The 19,115-nt window shown below is 40.9% G+C and overlaps 1 protein-coding gene across 1 annotated transcript in view; it reads left to right on the forward strand.

Annotated features, from left to right (window-relative positions):
- Positions 1-19,115, forward strand: part of LOC132895989 (calcium-responsive transactivator-like) — an 80,092-nt gene that overhangs the window by 20,319 nt on the left and 40,658 nt on the right. The window contains exons 6-9 of the mRNA XM_060936715.1: positions 871-1,038; positions 8,596-8,691; positions 16,403-16,495; positions 16,580-16,699. Coding sequence (XP_060792698.1) covers positions 871-1,038; positions 8,596-8,691; positions 16,403-16,495; positions 16,580-16,699 — 477 coding nt within the window. The remainder of the gene's footprint in view (positions 1-870; positions 1,039-8,595; positions 8,692-16,402; positions 16,496-16,579; positions 16,700-19,115) is intronic.

A 19,115-nucleotide genomic window follows, 5' to 3' on the forward strand; every position in this document is an offset into this window, starting at 1 on the left:
ACGCCGAACAACACATGATGGCATAAACTCATCACCTGTCGGCCGGATGAGCTAATAACTCTTGACGTTCCAATATCTTTGGCAGAATTTCTGTAATGCCGGGCACCTAGGTAGAAATTCCTGGATATATCTTGTATAAGCAAAAGATAACTTAACAAGAGAAAGTAAACTCTCAAATGAAAGCTAAACCACCAGATGAAAGCAAACTAGTGAGCAAAGGATTTAAAAAGTGTAAAAATAAACCAGTAAAAGTTAATTTAACAAACATCGTTAACTCAGGACAGTTCTGATTCTCGACCCTTGTGGTGTGGTGTTGTGTTTATTTAGAACCGCACCCATTAGGACAGGTCTTAGTTGGGCCAAAGTTCAGCTGGTGTTTGAGAGTTTTATTACATTTCTGGCTTGTGGTTGTTGTTTTTTTGTTTGTTTTTTTCCCCCAATTTTGCTTAATGTTTAATATCCCAGTACATACAGTATTTCATGTTGTTGTATTAGGATTTCAAAGTTCCTGTGCTTGAATAAGAGGCAGAAGACAGCCAAAGACAAACACATTCAGTTCATCACGGTGATTATTTACCCTCCTCCTTTAACAACCCCCGCCCTAACAACTTTAATTTGACCCCTCTCTAACGACTTTAATGAACTCTCCATGCAAGCACTTACCTGAGCTTGGCTTCTGCTGTTTATTTCAAAATTAATTTCTCCCTATGAGTTTCTCCTTCTAAGTTCTCCCTGAATAGTTTTTCAGTTTTCTCTGGCTGTATCTGATGCTTCTCCTTGACCTCCATGACTTATTATTATTATTATTAACTTTTTTTCAAATTTTATTTAGATATAATCAGTGTGAAGGTAATGTGTGATTTTCCTTAGTCTCGATGATGCATCAGCAAGGTTCAGGACCCCATTACTCCTCTTCTGGAGGTCAGCACTATCAGGGGCAACAGACCATGGGCATGATGGGGCAAAGTAATCAAGGCAACAGTATGGTCTCACAAAGGCCTATCGGAAACTATCGTCCTGCTCAGCAAGGTAAGTCTGGTGTAAAAGTCTTCTATGTTCTCTCTAGATGAAGCGTCAGTGTTGGGAGTAACGCGTTACAAAAGTAACGAATTACTGTAATGCATTGCTTTTTGCAGTAACGCAGTAATGTAAGGCATTACAGAAGAAATTTGGTAATATTTTACTCGGTACAAATGTCAGTAACGCGCGTTACAATGCATTTTTAACCTGGAATGAAGTGGTGGGCTTTTTTTCCTTCATACAAATTCGCCAAAATCACGCGAGATCAGCAGAGGTGAAACGTCCGCGCAAAATGTTTCACTTCCTTTTCCTTTAGGCTAGTCAGACAGGAGAGAAAGATGAGTGAACCTGCAGCTGATCTAATGTCGGATAGCACGTTCTCCAGATGGGCACACGCCCGTTACTTTAAGTTTGTGAAAAATAAGAATGTGAAGAACATCGTAGTCAAATGCACTTTGTGTGCTAAACCTGAAGAACTGTCCACTTCCCGAAATAGCACCAGTAATTTAACTAAACATTTACAGAGGTGCCATAGTAACATGAAGTTAGCAAGGAAGCAGGCGGAGGATGAGAGTGGCGATAAAATCACAAAGCAGCCAAAATTAACGTTCTGCCGCTCTGAGATGCTCCTTCAGCCTCAGGAGGTTAGGAGACTTGTGGCGGAGCATGTTGTTGAAGATATGCTGACAGTTTGTTTACATTTTTGTCCTGTATACAGGGCCGCTGACAGCTTTGGCTGGGCCTGGGACAAAATGCTCTGAATGGGCCCCCCCTAACAACCCCCCCCCGGGCCAACCCACACACCCACCCACCTCTCTTATCCCAGTCTCTACTCACTCCAACCCTTAAATGACAGGTATTCAAAAAGGTATTCCTAAACTCGTGGATAGTCTACTATAATCACGCGATTGGGGTGCTCTTGAAGGAGCAGCGATGGACGGGGGATTTCGGGCAGGGCTGGGGGCAAACATAATATACTGTGCGTGTGTACTGTCCAGTGTGAAAAGCAGAGAAGAAAACACCGCTCGAGAAACGGCGGGATATGATTGCGGGCTAATGTGAATATTCTTAGCTTCAATCAGATATATGAAACACAATGTTATTAAGCCGTTGTGGTTATGAAATGATTCAATGCCCTGTGCGTTTGATATGGTGTTCAGTGTGACTTGCTCTCCCCTCGTTTGTAACATGAATTGCGTGCCGTGCGTGCCTTGGTTGGGGTTACTTTACAGGGCTGGAAAAAGTTGGCTGTGTCTTACCTGGCTCAGCTGCCCCACTGCCTTTGCTAGTACCTGCTGCATCATCTGAATCTTTTTTTAAAATATTTATGCAGTGAGCCTCTGAGTCTCTTGGTTTCTTCCTCTCTTTTTCTCTTTTCTTTTCTGTGCTCCTGACTTGTGCATGTTGGCAAATGGCACGCACAAGCGCTATGATCGAACGATGTCGTTTTTTTCCCCTTAATCAAAGAGTCAGACCAAACCATTTTTGCATTAGGGGTGGTAGGGGGTTCTTGATGCCTTTTTCAAAGACAATAAAGGCAAAAGATCTAGAAATCATTTATTGAATGCAAATATACAGTAGCACATTTCTCCCCCAAATCAACACATTTTGAAATGAAATAAAATAATTTAATCGCAAATTCATGAGAGCCCAGTTCTGGGCCCTCCCCATTCCTGGGCCCGGGACAATATACCCATTTGTCCCCCCCTGTCAGCAGGCCTGCCTGTATAACTGAGTTTTTTTTCTGGTCGGAAGTCAGACTAAAGTGATTGAGCTGCCTTTCCTTCAAGGGCTAATATGCCTAAGCACTTCAATATCATTAAAAGCACTTTGATTTTGTTATTTCTAATTCTGTTTTTCGAAATGTGACTGGGTAGCCTCATATAGCTAATAGTCATCGTCTAGCTGTGATTTAAAAGGCTTGTGGGTTTTTTTCAGGCCAGTTTTATTGTAGGCTACGATTTGCCATATTATGTTCATTTTTGTTAAATTTCTGAAATGGAGTCATATCCCTTAGGGCTAATCTTTTTTTTTTTAATGAAGCATAAACTACGCTTAATGCTGTAAACTTGAAAACAATAAAGGCATAGAAATGCTAATTTTGTATCCTGTCATATCTTTAGACATTACAATACAATACAGTTCAATTAATGTTAATATGAAGAGGCCTAAAGTTACAGTATTTCTATCACAATTTGCCAGACTTTCACCTTTTGTCTGTTCTTGCGATGATTGTTCCTTGTACGGTATTGTGCCATGAGCCATCACTGTGGCTATTATATTCTAGTGTTTTTAACCATAAGGCCCACTTTACACAGGGACGGTCTGAAACAAAAACGCAAAAGTCCGTTTTCGTTCTCACTTTTTTCCGCGTCTACACGACCGTTTTCAAGGAGGAAATCTGCGTCTATACGGTGACGCATAAATGTGTGGAATTCAATTGGATGTGCATGCCAGGCGGCTAGGTGGTGCTGTGAAAGACCTCCGCTATGTCTGCACGCATGCGCAGCGTCTTCCGTCTTGTCTGATCTGCACATCTGCGCCGCGAAAACTTTGACTACTCTGGCTATGGTAAGTAAGAAAGTAAGTAAAAAAGTACGAGCATACTATACCCGCCTCTGTTCATTAACGGTATATGTGCAGATTCGGTATAGATGTTCGAAGGACTCCTGGACGTTTATTAAAGTTGCCAGAGCAGCTTGAAGGTCCGTTGGATCGATGTAATCAGACATGCTCTTACTTTTTTACTTACTTTCTTACTTCCCGGGCTGGCATGTACAGTATATGACATATGTATGACGTAAACGCGTACCCGACGTGAGCAGATCCGAGCAGAGTTTCGCGTATTGGGTAGTTTAGACGGATATGCAACGGGGGCTGTTTTTAACTTATCCACTCTGGAAGGCGTTTTCAATTTTTTCCGTTTTTCAGCCTTGGAAACGCCGTCCCCGTGTAGACGAAAGGCACTTCCGATAAAATATTTAGTCGTTTTTACCCGACAGCGTCCACGGGCCCTAAGCCTAGCTCAGTCAGATACCACATTACCTTCCACTGGATGTGTGATGAGCTAATTGAGCGTCTTGAGCTACATTTAGATTGCCAAATCCATACTTCCAGTTATTTTGGTGAGAGTAACTTAAAAGTAATGCAATAGTAGTGTAATGCCTTACATTTTAAATACAGTAATATTGTAATGTAACTAATTAATTACTTTAAAATGACAGTAACAAGTAATAAATAATGCAAAACAGTTTTGAAGTAATTTGCCCAACACTGTGAAGCGTTTAGTTTCAGTTCTGAATCTGACAGTGTGATGGTTGATGCATGATGGAGATATTTAACAGTTATTCCACGAAATCGAGTCATACATGAGCTGATAGTCGATGAGGCGCATAACACCCAGTTGATGTGTATGTGTTTGTTTCCGTTTCCGGTTGAGAGTACGTTGTGCGCGTTCTGGCTGCCGCTTCTCACTGGAGCTTTTTTGTGGGGGTTTTTTTGTTTTATTTTATTTCTTTTTCTATTTTTTTCTGTGTGTTTGTGTAGTTTGATGTTTGTTTGAGTGTTTTCTCCACCGGTTGTGTGGTAGCTCCGGACCTAGTTTTGGGCGTCGGTTCCCTCCAGGCCTTGGTTCGCCGTGGGCGATGCCTGCGCTCCCAGCTGTGGACTGCACTGAGGTCGTTGATCATTTTACTTCATGGTTGTCCAGTGCTCTGTGCTTTAACGCTTGGCGTGATGTTCCGAGCGATGTTGCTCGGTGGTGTCGCGGTGGCTGTGCAGGCGGTTTGGGACACACCAGCGCTTTGCGTGGCGGAGCTTCTCTGCTCGCTTTGTTGATCCATGACGTGGTGTTTGAGCGATGTTGCTGACGGCGTCATGGCGGCGGTGCTGGAGATGTGGGACTTGTTTTCGTGTGCCTTTTGGTGGGACTGTGGCTGCTACACCACGGGAATTACATCCTGACCCCTACTTGGTGGACTTTTTACTTTTTATTTATTTATTTATTATATTTTTTATTTTTTTTTTCTTTCTTTGTCTACTATTTATCTGTTGTCTGTATCTGTGTGTGTGTATGTGTGTGTGTGTGTGTGTGTTTGAACTTCCTGTAAAGCGTCTTTGAGTACCATGAAAAGCGCTATACAAAACAGATGTATTATTATTATTATTACTATAAGCCATGTACGATGAGATTGAGTGGAATAACTGTTTTATTCTATCCACATTCACTGGATTTTGAGAAACTGGGCATTTTTATTTTTTGCAAATTCGATAAATAAAAACTGTATACAAAACATCCAACAAAATCATTTCCTCTGTGGCGGACTTCTTAAAAACCTATCGATGGCTGCATGAATTGACATTAGAGGTTTTTTTTTGTTTGTTTGTTTGGTTTTTTTGTATTAAGTGCCGTTTTGCTGTCATGCCAAGGTATTAGATAGCTTTAGGCATTTATTTAATTATTCCTTGGACATTTCAGTTCTGTAATTTTCAAACTTCTTTGAGTTTTTGAACCAGTCTAAAAGAACTTCAACAAATTTTCATGCTTAAAGATGAAGAATGTAAACAAACCGGCGAAATGGCAGGAGCAACTTGTGAAAAATGCTATAATAATAATCCTTGAAAAATAAAAAAGGATACGTTCTTGCCATCAGATACTTTTATTCCATATTTTGTTGCTTTTATCGTATTTTTGTGCGGTTTTGTTTTCGAGTATTGTTTTAATAAGGTATTTTATAAGAAGGTATTTTTCTTTATCAGGAATTTCCCATACCATTCCGGCACAAAACCTGCCTCAAAATATTGGGAGGCATCTGTACTTTTGTCTGCCTTTAGCATCTCCAGTATAGTTCAAGATGTTGTAGTGTCCCAAATTCGGTAGCTGGTTTGCCGTACACTTTTTCAAGTGGAATAAATACATCTCATCATCTCTAGCCGCTTTATCCTGTTCTACAGGGTCGCAGGCAAGCTGGAACCTATCCCAGCTGACTACGGGCGAGAGGCAGGGTACACCCTGGACAAGTCGCCAGGTCATCACAGGGCTGACACATAGACACAGACAACCATTCACACTCACATTCACACCTACGGTCAATTTAGAGTCACCAGTTAACCTAACCTGCATGTCTTTGGACTGTGGGGGAAACCGGAGCACCCGGAGGAAACCCACGCGGACACGGGGAGAACATGCAAACTCCGCACAGAAAGGCCCTCGCCGGCCACGGGGCTCGAACCCGGACCTTCTTGCTGTGAGGCGACAGCGCTAACCACTGCACCACCGTGCCGCCCAGAATAAATACATTTGTGGGTAAAAATAATAATAAGCCTTTTTTTTTTGACACATGTAAACTCACACAGCAAAATTCCTCCTCTGCAATTAATCCATCTGAAGCAGTGAACACACACACACACACACACACACACAAAGAGAGAGAGAGCAGTGTGCAGAATGAATAAATAAATAAATTTGTGGGTAAATTATATGGATCTGTGATGCCTGCATGTTTCAGCTTTTGGATGAAACACAATCTGCTGGTATAAAATAAATTTTTAATAGTTTCAGAGAGATCATACTGACTGCAGTCGTCTCAATTTTCATTATTAACTGTTGTGGCTGTTTCTTTGTTTGCCTGGTAATATGGTGGACGCTGCATGATAAACAAAAAAATCGTGGCATCAGTGAAAGTCCTCCAGGTTAACCACTCGCAAAGAATGACCGAAAAACGTTTCACTCTGTGGATTGTCAGCGGGAAAAAATGGCAAGATCGTGGCTGCAGACTGCGACTGTATGACTGAATGAATGGGGAAAAATATATATATATAATATACACACACCTTTTTTCCCTTTCTCTGATTGTTATATAGAAGAATATATAAAATATTTGGGACCCACAAAAAATTCCAGGGACCCCAGTTTGGCCAGTCGTGTGGGTCCCTGGACCCAGAACGAAAAATCCTAGCACCATCCCTATTATTGTCGTATTTTTCCATGTTTTTTCATGTGATTTTTTTTTTTTTTTAATGTACGGAAGCCGAGAGAGGCCCTTCATATAATCTTTTTTTATTCACCTTGTTATCCCAAGATAACGACATAATTAATTCAGGATCTCAAGAAAACAACACAACTAATTCGAGATCTCGAGAAAACAAAACAATTATTCCGTGGTCTCGAGTAAACAGCTGAGAAATGGTTCATTCAGGTGCGCCAAGAGACTTGTGATATGCTGACTTTGGGGCTATTTCTCATTCTGTATAGACGCAACTTTGGTCATTAGAATGTCTGGAATAATCGATCACCTAATAAGGCAATATTTTGATCAGGGGTTGACACAGGGAGAGATTGCATTAAGTCTTTTAATAAGGGATAATTTCAAAATTAGTCCGCGGCACCTCCGCAGAAGACTGGCCCCCCTCTCTATCAAGGCATCGTAAAAAGCCATTTCTGCTCTGTTACATGTCCGCCAATTTCTAAGTCTTCGTTGTCTGACCCACAGGTGGCGCAGCTCTGCTAGAAATCTCAGCTGTTTTCTCAAGATCATGAAATAATTGTCTTGCTTTCTCGAGATCACGGAATAATTGTTTTGTTTTCTCGAGATCTCGAATTAGTTGTGTTGTTTTCTCGAGATCCTGAATTAATTATGTTGTTATCTCGGGATAACAAGGTGAATAAAAAAAGATTAAATGAAGGGCCTCTCGCGGCTTCCGTATTTATCATTTGCATTTCACAACATTACTTTTTTCTTCCCAGCAGTCCACAACCCAATCTTAAAGGGCCCACCAGTTGAAAAACTTTGATTTAGACCCTCCATTTTTCACTCTGTTCCAAAATAAGGAATATTTTTATATCTTCTCATGCTACATATTAGGGGTGGCACGGTGGTGTAGTGGTTAGCGCTGTCGCCTCACAGCAAGAAGGTCCGGGTTCGAGCCCCGTGGCCGGCGAGGGCCTTTCTGTGTGGAGTTTGCATGTTCTCCCCGTGTCCGCGTGGGTTTCCTCCGGGTGCTCCGGTTTCCCCCACAGTCCAAAGACATGCAGGTTAGGTTAACTGGTGACTCTAAATTGACCGTAGGTGTGAATGTGAGTGTGAATGGTTGTCTGTGTCTATGTGTCAGCCCTGTGATGACCTGGCGACTTGTCCAGGGTGTACCCCGCCTTTCACCCGTAGTCAGCTGGGATAGGCTCCAGCTTGCCTGCGACCCTGTAGAACAGGATAAAGTGGCTAGAGATAATGAGATGAGATGAGATGCTACATATTAGCTGATCTGTTCATCTTTCATTATAAAGAAAGTACTAATGTAGATTACTCCATTCTAAACCTTCCATCCAGGTGTATTACAGTCAACTATCTATTCATTCTCACAAATATAACCAATAATTAAGTGCTATCTCTCGATAAAGATATGGAAGTCAACACAAACGCCTTCAAAATGAGCCCACCATAGTACATTCTCTCTACATCCACTTTTATACGCTTGAAGCCACTGATTCGCCCCTCAGCTGCTTCTGCAGTGGAGAATTTGGGCAGTTTGATCAGATCAGATCTGATTAATCAACCGTGGTGTTGCCTTGTGTTTCAGGATCACAGTACATGGGTCAGGAGGAGTTCTACGGAGAGCAGTACGGACACACTCCAAGCTCCAGCGAGCCTGTAAACCAGCAGTATTACCCTGATGGTAATCACACGGATCCTCACACACGCTCATATAAGCAACTGACACGGATATCCACCTCCTGAAAACGCCTATCACACCTTCTACTTCTGCTTCGCTTCATTTTCGCTTCTGTAATTTTTAAAAAAATATTTTTAGTTATTTGCAGTTCATTAATTACAAGGTCAAACGTGTTTTTCTGTGCTATATTTTGTGTTTTTTATATTATTGGGTTTTAAGCTGAGTCTCAGAAGCTGAGTCTTTAATTGCAAGTGCCTTTGGTGTGACGAAATTTCAGATCTGGTACCTTTTTCTTTTTCTTTCGTATGGAATTAGATATGGAGATGTGTGCAATACACATATTTATCATATGACCTGTACGGACCCGTGTGCACGCACTCTTTAAAAAAAAAACATTGGGAAAAGTCACGTTATTGGGCAGATACGGATGTTTGAATCTGGTCTGGAAAAAGCTGTATGCGGCCCCGGACCTGTTTTCCTCGCTTCCGCCATTTTCATTTTGCTCTGAATTGTTACTTTGAAAAATGAGCCACAAAACTGAGCACAGTGAAAGTGAATTTTATTTTCCAGATGATTTATCAGACACAGACCTTATTGAACAAGCTGAAATTCTCTCATCTCTCTCATTATCTCTAGCCACTTTATCCTGTTCTACAGGGTCGCAGGCAAGCTGGAGCCTATCCCAGCTGACTACGGGCGAAAGGCGGGGTACACCCTGGACAAGTCGCCAGGTCATCACAGGGCTGACACATAGACACAGACAACCATTCACACTCACATTCACACCTACGGTCAATTTAGAGTCACCAGTTAACCTAACCTGCATGTCTTTGGACTGTGGGGGAAACCGGAGCACCCGGAGGAAACCCACGCGGACACGGGGAGAACATGCAAACTCCGCACAGAAAGGCCCTCGCCGGCCACGGGGCTCGAACCCAGAACCTTCTTGCTGTGAGGCGGCAGCGCTAACCACTTACGCCACCGTGCCGCCCAAGCTGAAATTGTCAAAGAAAATGAAAAAAAAAAACTTTTAAGTGAAGAAATTCACTTGTTTATGCAAGGACAATAACAAGAAAACACCGTAAAAAAAAAAAAAAAAACTATGACATGAACATTTTCAGAAGATTTCTTGCTGAAGTTAAGGAGGAATGAGATGTAACAGTCATCCCTTCTAAGGAGCTAGACGCTTGCTATGCAATTCCTATATTAAAAAAAGCAAAGAAAAAAGGAAATTTAGACTACGAACCTGGCACTTTGTCTTCCTTTTCGCAAAGTATTCAATGCTACCTTGGCAACAAGAACAGTAAGATTTTCGCACACCATTGTTCATTGTTTTCCACTGTGTATGTTGGTTAAAAAAGGTCATATGATCAAATGCTCATTGACTGGAGTTAGGTCGGGTGGGACGGGAAAATATTTGGCCAAATATTTTCCCGTCTGGCCCGTCCACTCAGTCAGTAACTACATATTTTTTTCGCGGTCCAGTTTCCATCAAATCCTGCGCTCTGATTGGCTGGAGTTACGGACTCCGGTTATGGACCTCTGGCGACTCGCTCGTTCACAACAGCAACAAACATAGTAGTATTTTTTGTCAACATTTATCTTTTTTTTTTATAAGATTTATTTATAAGATTATCAAAAATCTTATACATTTTTGCCAGCATTTCTCAGGAGAATAGGATTAATTTTACATCATGGATAGCGATAACGACAGTGTTCACAGCGAAAGCGAGTTTTACTACCCTGAGGAAGAAGAAATAAAAGAAAACATTTCAGGAGAAAGCGAAAAACCTCTAACTGTTGCTAACGCCGAGCAAAAACATGGCTGAATCCTGAATGACTCAATTTTGTATAAACAGGGGACTACATAGGCGGCAAAATGTAGTTTTTTTCCTGCCATGGAAGTGCACTTGTATACCGAGCAGGAATCCATTTGCATTATAGCCGTTAATGAGGATTCAAAATGGCGGCTCGCCGCAGTTGTCCCTTTTGGGTGCTCTCGTTTTCTGTTAGAATTTGGTAAAGAAAAAAATAAATATATTATTTAGCAGCTTAAGGTCGGTCCGTATGGTGAAATATCGTGACCTCGGCCTTGAATACTGACCTCGGCCCAGAGGGCCTCGCTCAGTACTTTCAAGACCTCGGTCACGGTATTTCACGATACGGACCTCCCAGCTGGTAAATAACATATATGTATCTGACTGGACGTATTGTGGATGTCCTTTTCTCTTTCAGTATTGGGCAATGAACTAGTGCTGGAATGATATATACAAAAATAATAACATAACTGTCCAACTCGTTATAATGGTCATTGGTACATTACAGTATTTGCTTTCAGCTCTCAATTTTATTTGGCCAAATCCAAGCATCTTCTTTTCACTTCTTTGATCAACTAAGTGTTTACCATTTAAAAATAAAATTAAAAAAAATACAACCCCGATTCTGCGGCACGGTGGTGTAGTGGTTAGTGCTGTCGCCTCACAGCAAGAAGGTCCGGGTTCGAGCCCCGTGGCCGGCGAGGGCCTTTCTATGCGGAGTTTGCATGTTCTCCCCGTGTCCGCGTGGGTTTCCTCCGGGTGCTCCGGTTTCCCCCACAGTCCAAAGACATGCAGGTTAGGTTAACTGGTGACTCTAAATTGACCGTAGGTGTGAATGTGAGTGTGAATGGTTGTCTGTGTCTATGTGTCAGCCCTGTGATGACCTGGCGACTTGTCCAGGGCCGTAGTCAGCTGGGATAGGCTCCAGCTTGCCTGCGACCCTGTAGAACAGGATAAAGTGGCTAGATATAATGAGATGAGATGAGACAACCCCGATTCCAAAAAAGTTGGGACAAAGTACAAATTGTAAATAAAAACGGAATGCAATAATTTACAAATCTCAAAAACTGATATTGTATTCACAATAGAACATAGACAACATATCAAATGTCGAAAGTGAGACATTTTGAAATTTCATGCCAAATATTGGCTCATTTGAAATTTCATGACAGCAGCACATCTCAAAAAAGTTGGGACAGGGGCAATAAGACGCTGGAAAAGTTAAAGGTACAAAAAAGGAACAGCTGGAGGACCAAATTGCAACTCATTAGGTCAATTGGCAATAGGTCATTAACATGACTGGGTATAAAAAGAGCATCTTGGAGTGGCAGCGGCTCTCGGAAGTAAAGATGGGAAGAGGATCACCAATCCCCCTAATTCTGCGCCAACAAATAGTGGAGCAATATCAGAAAGGAGTTCGACAGTGTAAAATTGCAAAGAGTTTGAACATATCATCATCTACAGTGCATAATATCATCAAAAGATTCAGAGAATCTGGAAGAATCTCTGTGTGTCAGGGTCAAGGCCGGAAAACCATACTGGGTGCCCGTGATCTTCGGGCCCTTAGACGGCACTGCATCACATACAGGCATGCTTCTGTATTGGAAATCACAAAATGGGCTCAGGAATATTTCCAGAGAACATTATCTGTGAACACAATTCACCGTGCCATCCGCCGTTGCCAGCTAAAACTCTATAGTTCAAAGAAGAAGCCGTATCTAAACATGATCCAGAAGTGCAGACGTCTTCTCTGGGCCAAGGCTCATTTAAAATGGACTGTGGCAAAGTGGAAAACTGTTCTGTGGTCAGACGAATCAAAATGTGAAGTTCTTTATGGAAATCAGGGACGCCGTGTCATTCGGACTAAAGAGGAGAAGGACGACCCAAGTTGTTATCAGTGCTCAGTTCAGAAGCCTGCATCTCTGATGGTATGGGGTTGCATTAGTGCGTGTGGCATGGGCAGCTTACACATCTGGAAAGACACCATCAATGCTGAAAGGTATATCCAGGTTCTAGAGCAACATATGCTCCCATCCAGATGACGTCTCTTTCAGGGAAGACCTTGCATTTTCCAACATGACAATGCCAAACCACATACTGCATCAATTACAGCATCATGGCTGCGTAGAAGAAGGGTCCGGGTACTGAACTGGCCAGCCTGCAGTCCAGATCTTTCACCCATAGAAAACATTTGGCGCATCCTAAAACGGAAGATACGGCAAAAAAGACCTAAGACAGTTGAGCAACTAGAATCCTACATTAGACAAGAATGGGTTAACATTCCTATCCCTAAACTTGAGCAACTTGTCTCCTCAGTCCCCAGACGTTTACAGACTGCTGTAAAGAGAAAAGGGGATGTCTCACAGTGGTAAACATGGCCTTGTCCCAACTTTTTTGAGATGTGTTGTTGTCATGAAATTTAAAATCACCTAATTTTTCTCTTTAAATGATACATTTTCTCAGTTTAAACATTTGATATGTCATCTATGTTCTATTCTGAATAAAATATGGAGTTTTGAAACTTCCACATCATTGCATTCCGTTTTTATTTACAATTTGTACTTTTGTCCCAACTTTTTTTGAATCGGGGTTGTAATTTCGCGAATCTACTCATACATAAACCTACATAAATGCAGTTATAGGAGTTAGATGACCACTCCAGCTGTCCTTTTCCTAGCTCCAATCTCATTGGCTATTTGCACCTTCACTGAAGTCTAGTGTAACACTTGTTGGTTCATGGGGGAAATAAGACACACACACATACACAAGTAAATTGCTAGACACAGCCGAGCCTCATCATACGTTACCTCCTGGTTCGTCTACTTCCTCTCCATCCACAGCTGACACTCGACCACGCCCCTACTGCCACATCTGGCTTGAGTGCATTTGGTAGCAAGCCAGGTCATATTAGGAAAACTTTATTGTATCAATCAAAATGTTACCCAAGTTTCTTTGCAAGCTATCAATTACAGTGGATATAAAAAGTGTACACACCCCATTAATATAATAGGTTTTTCTGATGTAAAAAAAATGAAACTACAATAAATAATTTCAAAACTTTTCCCACCTTTAATGTGACCTATAACCTGTACAATTTAATTGAAAAACAAACAAAATAAGCTGGTTGCATAAGTGTGCACACCCTTAAACTAATACTTTATTGAAGCACCTTTTGATTTAATTACAGCATTCAGTCTTTTTGGGTCGGAGTCTTTCAGCCTGCCACATCTAGACTTGGCAATATTTTCCCACTCTTCCTTGCGAAAGCGCTCCAAATCTGTCAGGTTGCGAGGGCATCTCTTGTGCACAGCCCTCTTCAGGTCACCCCACAGATTTTCAATTGGATTTAGGTCTGGGCTCTGGCTGGGCCGTTCCAAAACTTTAATTTTCTTCTGGTGAAACCATTCTTCTGTTGATTTCAGTGTATGCTTGGGATTATTGTTGTGCTGAAAGGTGAAATTCCTCTTCATCTTTAGCTTTCTAGCAGACACCTGAAGGTTTGGGGCCAAAATTGACTGGTATTTAGAATTGTTCATAATTCCCTCCACCTTGACTAAAGCCCCTGTTCCAGCTGAAGAAAAACAACCCCAAAACATGATCCCGCCACCACCATGCTTCACCATGGGTATGGTGTTCTTTTGGTGATGTGCAGTGTTGTTTTTGCACCAAACATACACTACTGTTCAAAAGTTTGGGGTCACTTTGAAATGTCCTTATTTTTGAAAGAAAAGCACTGTTCTTTTCAATGAAGATCACTTTAAAATAATCAGAAATACACTCTATACATTGCTAATGTGGTAAATGACTATTCTAGCTGCAAACGTCTGGTTTTTGGTGCAATATCTCCATAGGTGTATAGAGGCCCATTTCCAGCAACTCTCACTCCAGTGTTCTAATGGTACAATGTGTTTGCTCATTGCCTCAGAAGGCTAATGGATGATTAGAAAACCCTTGTACAATCATGTTAGCACAGCTGAAAACATTTTAGCTCTTTAGAGAAGCTATAAAACTGACCTTCCTTTGAGCAGATTGAGTTTCTGGAGCGTCACATTTGTGGGGTCGATTAAATGCTCAAAATGGCCAGAAAAATGTCTTGACGATATTTTCTATTCATTTTACAACTTATGGTGGGAAATAAAAGTGTGACTTTTCATGGAAAACACAAAATTGTCTGGGTGACCCCAAACTTTTGAACGGTAGTGTACCTTTTGGAATTGTGGCCAAAAAGTTCAATCTTGGTTTCATCAGACCGTAACACATTTTCCCACATGCTTTTGGGAGAGTTGATGTATTTTTTTTTTTTTGTAAAAATTTAGGATGTTTTTCTTTGACCCTACCTCATAGTCCAGACATATGGAGAATACGGGAGATTATTGTCACATGTAGTACATAACCAGTACTTGCCAGAAATTCCTGCAGCTCCTTCAGTGTTGCTGTAGGCCTCTCGGAAGCCTCGCTGACCAGTTTTCGTCTCGTCTTTTCATCAATCTTGGAGGGACGTCCAATTCTCGGTAATGTCACTGTTGTCCCATATTTTCTCCACTTCTTGATGACGGTCTTCACTGTGCTCCATGGTATATCTAATGACATGCAAATGTTTTTGTACCCTTCTCCTGACTGATACCTTTCAACAATGAGATCCCTTTGACGCTTTGTAAGCTCACATGGCTTCTGCTGGAGGATGCAACTGAGGAAATGTCTGAACTTTATTTGTGGTTAATCAGAGTCATTTTAATTGATGGTAGGTGTGAACCCAAACAGACTGAATGTTGTAATTAAATCAAAAGATGCTTCAACAAAGTATTAGTTTAAGGGTGTGCACACTTACGCAACCAGCTTAATGTAGGGTTGTTGTTTTTTTTATGTTTTTCCCCTTAACAGATTTGTTTGTTTTTCAGTTGAATTGTACAGGTTATAGGTCACATTAAAGATGGGAAAAGTTTTGAAATTATTTATTGTAGCTTCATTTTTTTTTTACATCAAAAAACCTATCATTTTAACAGGGTGTGTACACTTTTTATATCCATTGTATTAGGTTACTATGACAATTAAAACCGGAAGCCAAATCGGTGAACTACTGCATTGATGTCCGATGAAATTTGCGATTGGCTGATCATATTGTACTTAAAGTGCCATTCCACCATTGGATGTATTCTTTGGCATAAAATACAATATATTTTATGACAACATGACTAGACAGAGAAATTTTTTAGCTTCAAAATGATATATCAAACATAATTTTTTGACAATGACAAGTATATTAATTTTGCCACCAAAGTCACCTACCCTTTTAATTTCCGCGCGGTCATGAAACGTGATGTCATTGGCAGGTTCCCCTTCTTGTGTACCACGTGTCGGTCTATTTTTAGACCAGGAAACCCCCAAAGTGAGAGAGTCATTTCTCCTCGTATATGGGGGCCAAAAAAAATTGCGAAAAAATTTGAGTTAATCTTTCAGTTAGTTAGATTTATTGGTATTAGCTAGATTTATTGGTATTATTTTTATCGCGTTCTATCCGCCATTGCTGATATGTGCGACGTCACACGTCACGTGGTACACAAGAAGGGGAACCTGCCGATGACATCACGCGCGGAAATTAAAAGGGTAGGTGACTTTGGTCGCAAAATTAATATACTTGTCGTTGTCAAAAAATTATGTTTGATATATCATTTTGAAGCTAAAAGATTTCTCTATCTAGTGATACCATTTATATATGTTGTCAAAATATATTGTATTTTATGCCAAAGAATACATCCAATGGTGGAATGGCACTTTAAGCTGCATTCTCGCTGACTGTTCACTGAGGTATGTCTGTCACTTGATAAAATCAAGACTAGCTCATTTTACTTATGTACAAACAAATAATAATTACAAAAAACATATTTTGCCCCCTATAGGTCACAATGAGTACTCGTATCAGCAGTCGTCTTATGGAGAGCAGAGTTACGAGAGGTCATTTGAAGACTCATCGCAACACTATTATGAAAGTGGTGGGTAGAAATGCATAATGTGACGCACGTAGTGACACGTTACACGAATGTTGCAATTCTAATATATTTGTGTTGGTGTTGTAGGAAACCCTCAGTATAGCCAACAGCAGTCACAATATCAGCAGAGCTCAGGTCAGCAGCAGACATTCAACCAACAGCAGTACCAATCACAGACAGGATACAGCAGCCAAGGACAGGGTTACAGTAAGAACGCACACACACACACACACACACACACACACACACACAACCTTAAACGCTTGTGTTGCTGTCAGAATGAAAGACATGCAGTTTTTAAAATGAAGAATGTGAAAATGATGACCAGAGTTTAGAAATATAGTTGTAAATCATATAGAACAATTATCGACAGTCCATAATTATCGACACCTTTTCAGATTTACCAATAAAAAAACCATTTTACAAAGGTGAGTTTCAGTTACAACAGTTATTATCGGTTAATTAATCAACCGGAAGACCCCCCCCCCCCCCAGCCCTTTGATCTTGTCGTCTGATGACGCAGCTCGTTACCTGAGATGGAATTTTTTTCAGCACGATCAGCAATTTGAGGAAAACCCGGACGTTATCATCGCAGGTACTGTAAGCATGGTGGAAAGATCACGGACATGTTTTTACTTCTCAAATTCGCCGATATTTCATGATCTCCTTGTCGAAACATAATTTCTTTCTTACGCTTTCATTTGACAGTCGCCGTTTTGTATCTAAACACACGTTTGAGAAGTCACGTGAGGTGTCGATAATAGTGATCACTTTCACCGGTGTCCACCATTATCGACACCCTGTGAAATTAAGTGACATTTACAACTGTGATGGATTGATCTTTGTGTAACATTGTTGAAGTAGATCTCATCTCATCTCATTATCTCTAGCTGCTTTATCCTGTTCTACAGGGTCGCAGGCAAGCTGGAGCCTATCCCAGCTGACTACGGGCGAAAGGCGGGGTACACCCTGGACAAGTCGCCAGGTCATCACAGGGCTGACACATAGACACAGACAACCATTCACACTCACATTCACACCTACGGTCAATTTAGAGTCACCAGTTAACCTAACCTGCATGTCTTTGGACTGTGGGGGAAACCGGAGCACCCGGAGGAAACCCACGCGGACACGGGGAGAACATGCAAACTCCGCACAGAAAGGCCCTCGCCGGCCACGGGGCTCGAACCCGGACCTTCTTGCTGTGAGGCGACAGCGCTAACCACTACACCACCGTGCCACCCGTTGAAGTAGATGAAGTACTTTAAAAAAAAAAAGTGCTGTGATTTTATAATAATTTTTTTTCTGATTCATAACAGAATGGAATGTTTATAGAGTATTTGGACTCCTATTGCAATAAATAGAATTAGACCAGAATTAAATTACTAGTATATAAAAAAATTACATGCTTGAAATATTCAGATTTTTCTGTTCCATTCAGAAAATATTTTTTGCAGTTTGTTGTAAATATCTACCACAATATCACAATATCAGTAGACATTTTATATTTTTAGATGTAAAAATATAAAGTTTTGGTTCGAGGAATGACATGCGACCTTTGACCTGGATGTTCATGTGGTTACAATATCAATTCCCTGTTGACGTTTATTGGTAAACTACAAAACTAGAAATTAACACAAACAACAACGAATGATTAACAAAATGTGATCTACGAAAATACTTAGAAAGCGGGTAGGAAGTGGAACAAAAAGATTTTCTGACGCAGATTAAACATTATCAGTTCATTTGTTTACAAACATTAGAATTACTTCCTCATTTACGTAAACACCGACATTCATATATTTATATAAACGATATTTTGTACTAAATATAAGTCTGTGTAAAACAAATTTTAAATAAAAACTATGTTTTGTTAACTTAATACCACATATCGATTATTATTATATATATTTTTTTATAAATAAATTGTGAAACGGTGTCGATAACTGTGGACAAAGGTGTCGATAATTGTGGAACGGTGTCACGTGATCTGATACACTAAGGCCATGTACACACGTAGCCGGGTATTTTTAAAACCGAACATTTTTCCCCCCTCCGTTTATAAAAATGTTTTATCCACACCACCTCATCTTCGAAAAAAATCCCTTCCACACATAACCGAACATCTGCGTTTTCAATCACGTTCATAAGCATTCCAAACCTGTAGATGGTGTCCTACCAAGCCTACTGCGCATGCGCGAAATCCAGGAGGGTAGGAAAATTCAACAGTAGTTTTGTCCCACCGATCAGCTGGGCTGATAGAAAATCGGTGAGTATTTCACACATTTGCCGATTTTTGTTTTGTGCATATTGGTCGAGTCTTTGTTGGAGTTAAATAATTTGTAATGACTTGTTTTGAATAATAAAACGGTCTGTATGAGAACTTGCTAATTGTAATGACGTCATGTGTTCTGCGCATGCGCAGTAGGCTTCGCGCATGCGCAGTAGGCTTGGTAGGACAAATCCAAGAGGTAGGATAACTTTACAGAACAGAGATGGCATTATTTCCCCAAATCCTACCCCCTAATCACATCAGAATAGCACCTGCACAATAATTAACGCTTTCAAGGCACTACTCCGATCCATTACTCTTTGTCCATGCTTAATCTGGCTTCTGCAGTAA

Source organism: Neoarius graeffei, chromosome 13 (genome assembly GCF_027579695.1).
Source record: "Neoarius graeffei isolate fNeoGra1 chromosome 13, fNeoGra1.pri, whole genome shotgun sequence".
Lineage (NCBI taxonomy): Eukaryota > Metazoa > Chordata > Actinopteri > Siluriformes > Ariidae > Neoarius > Neoarius graeffei.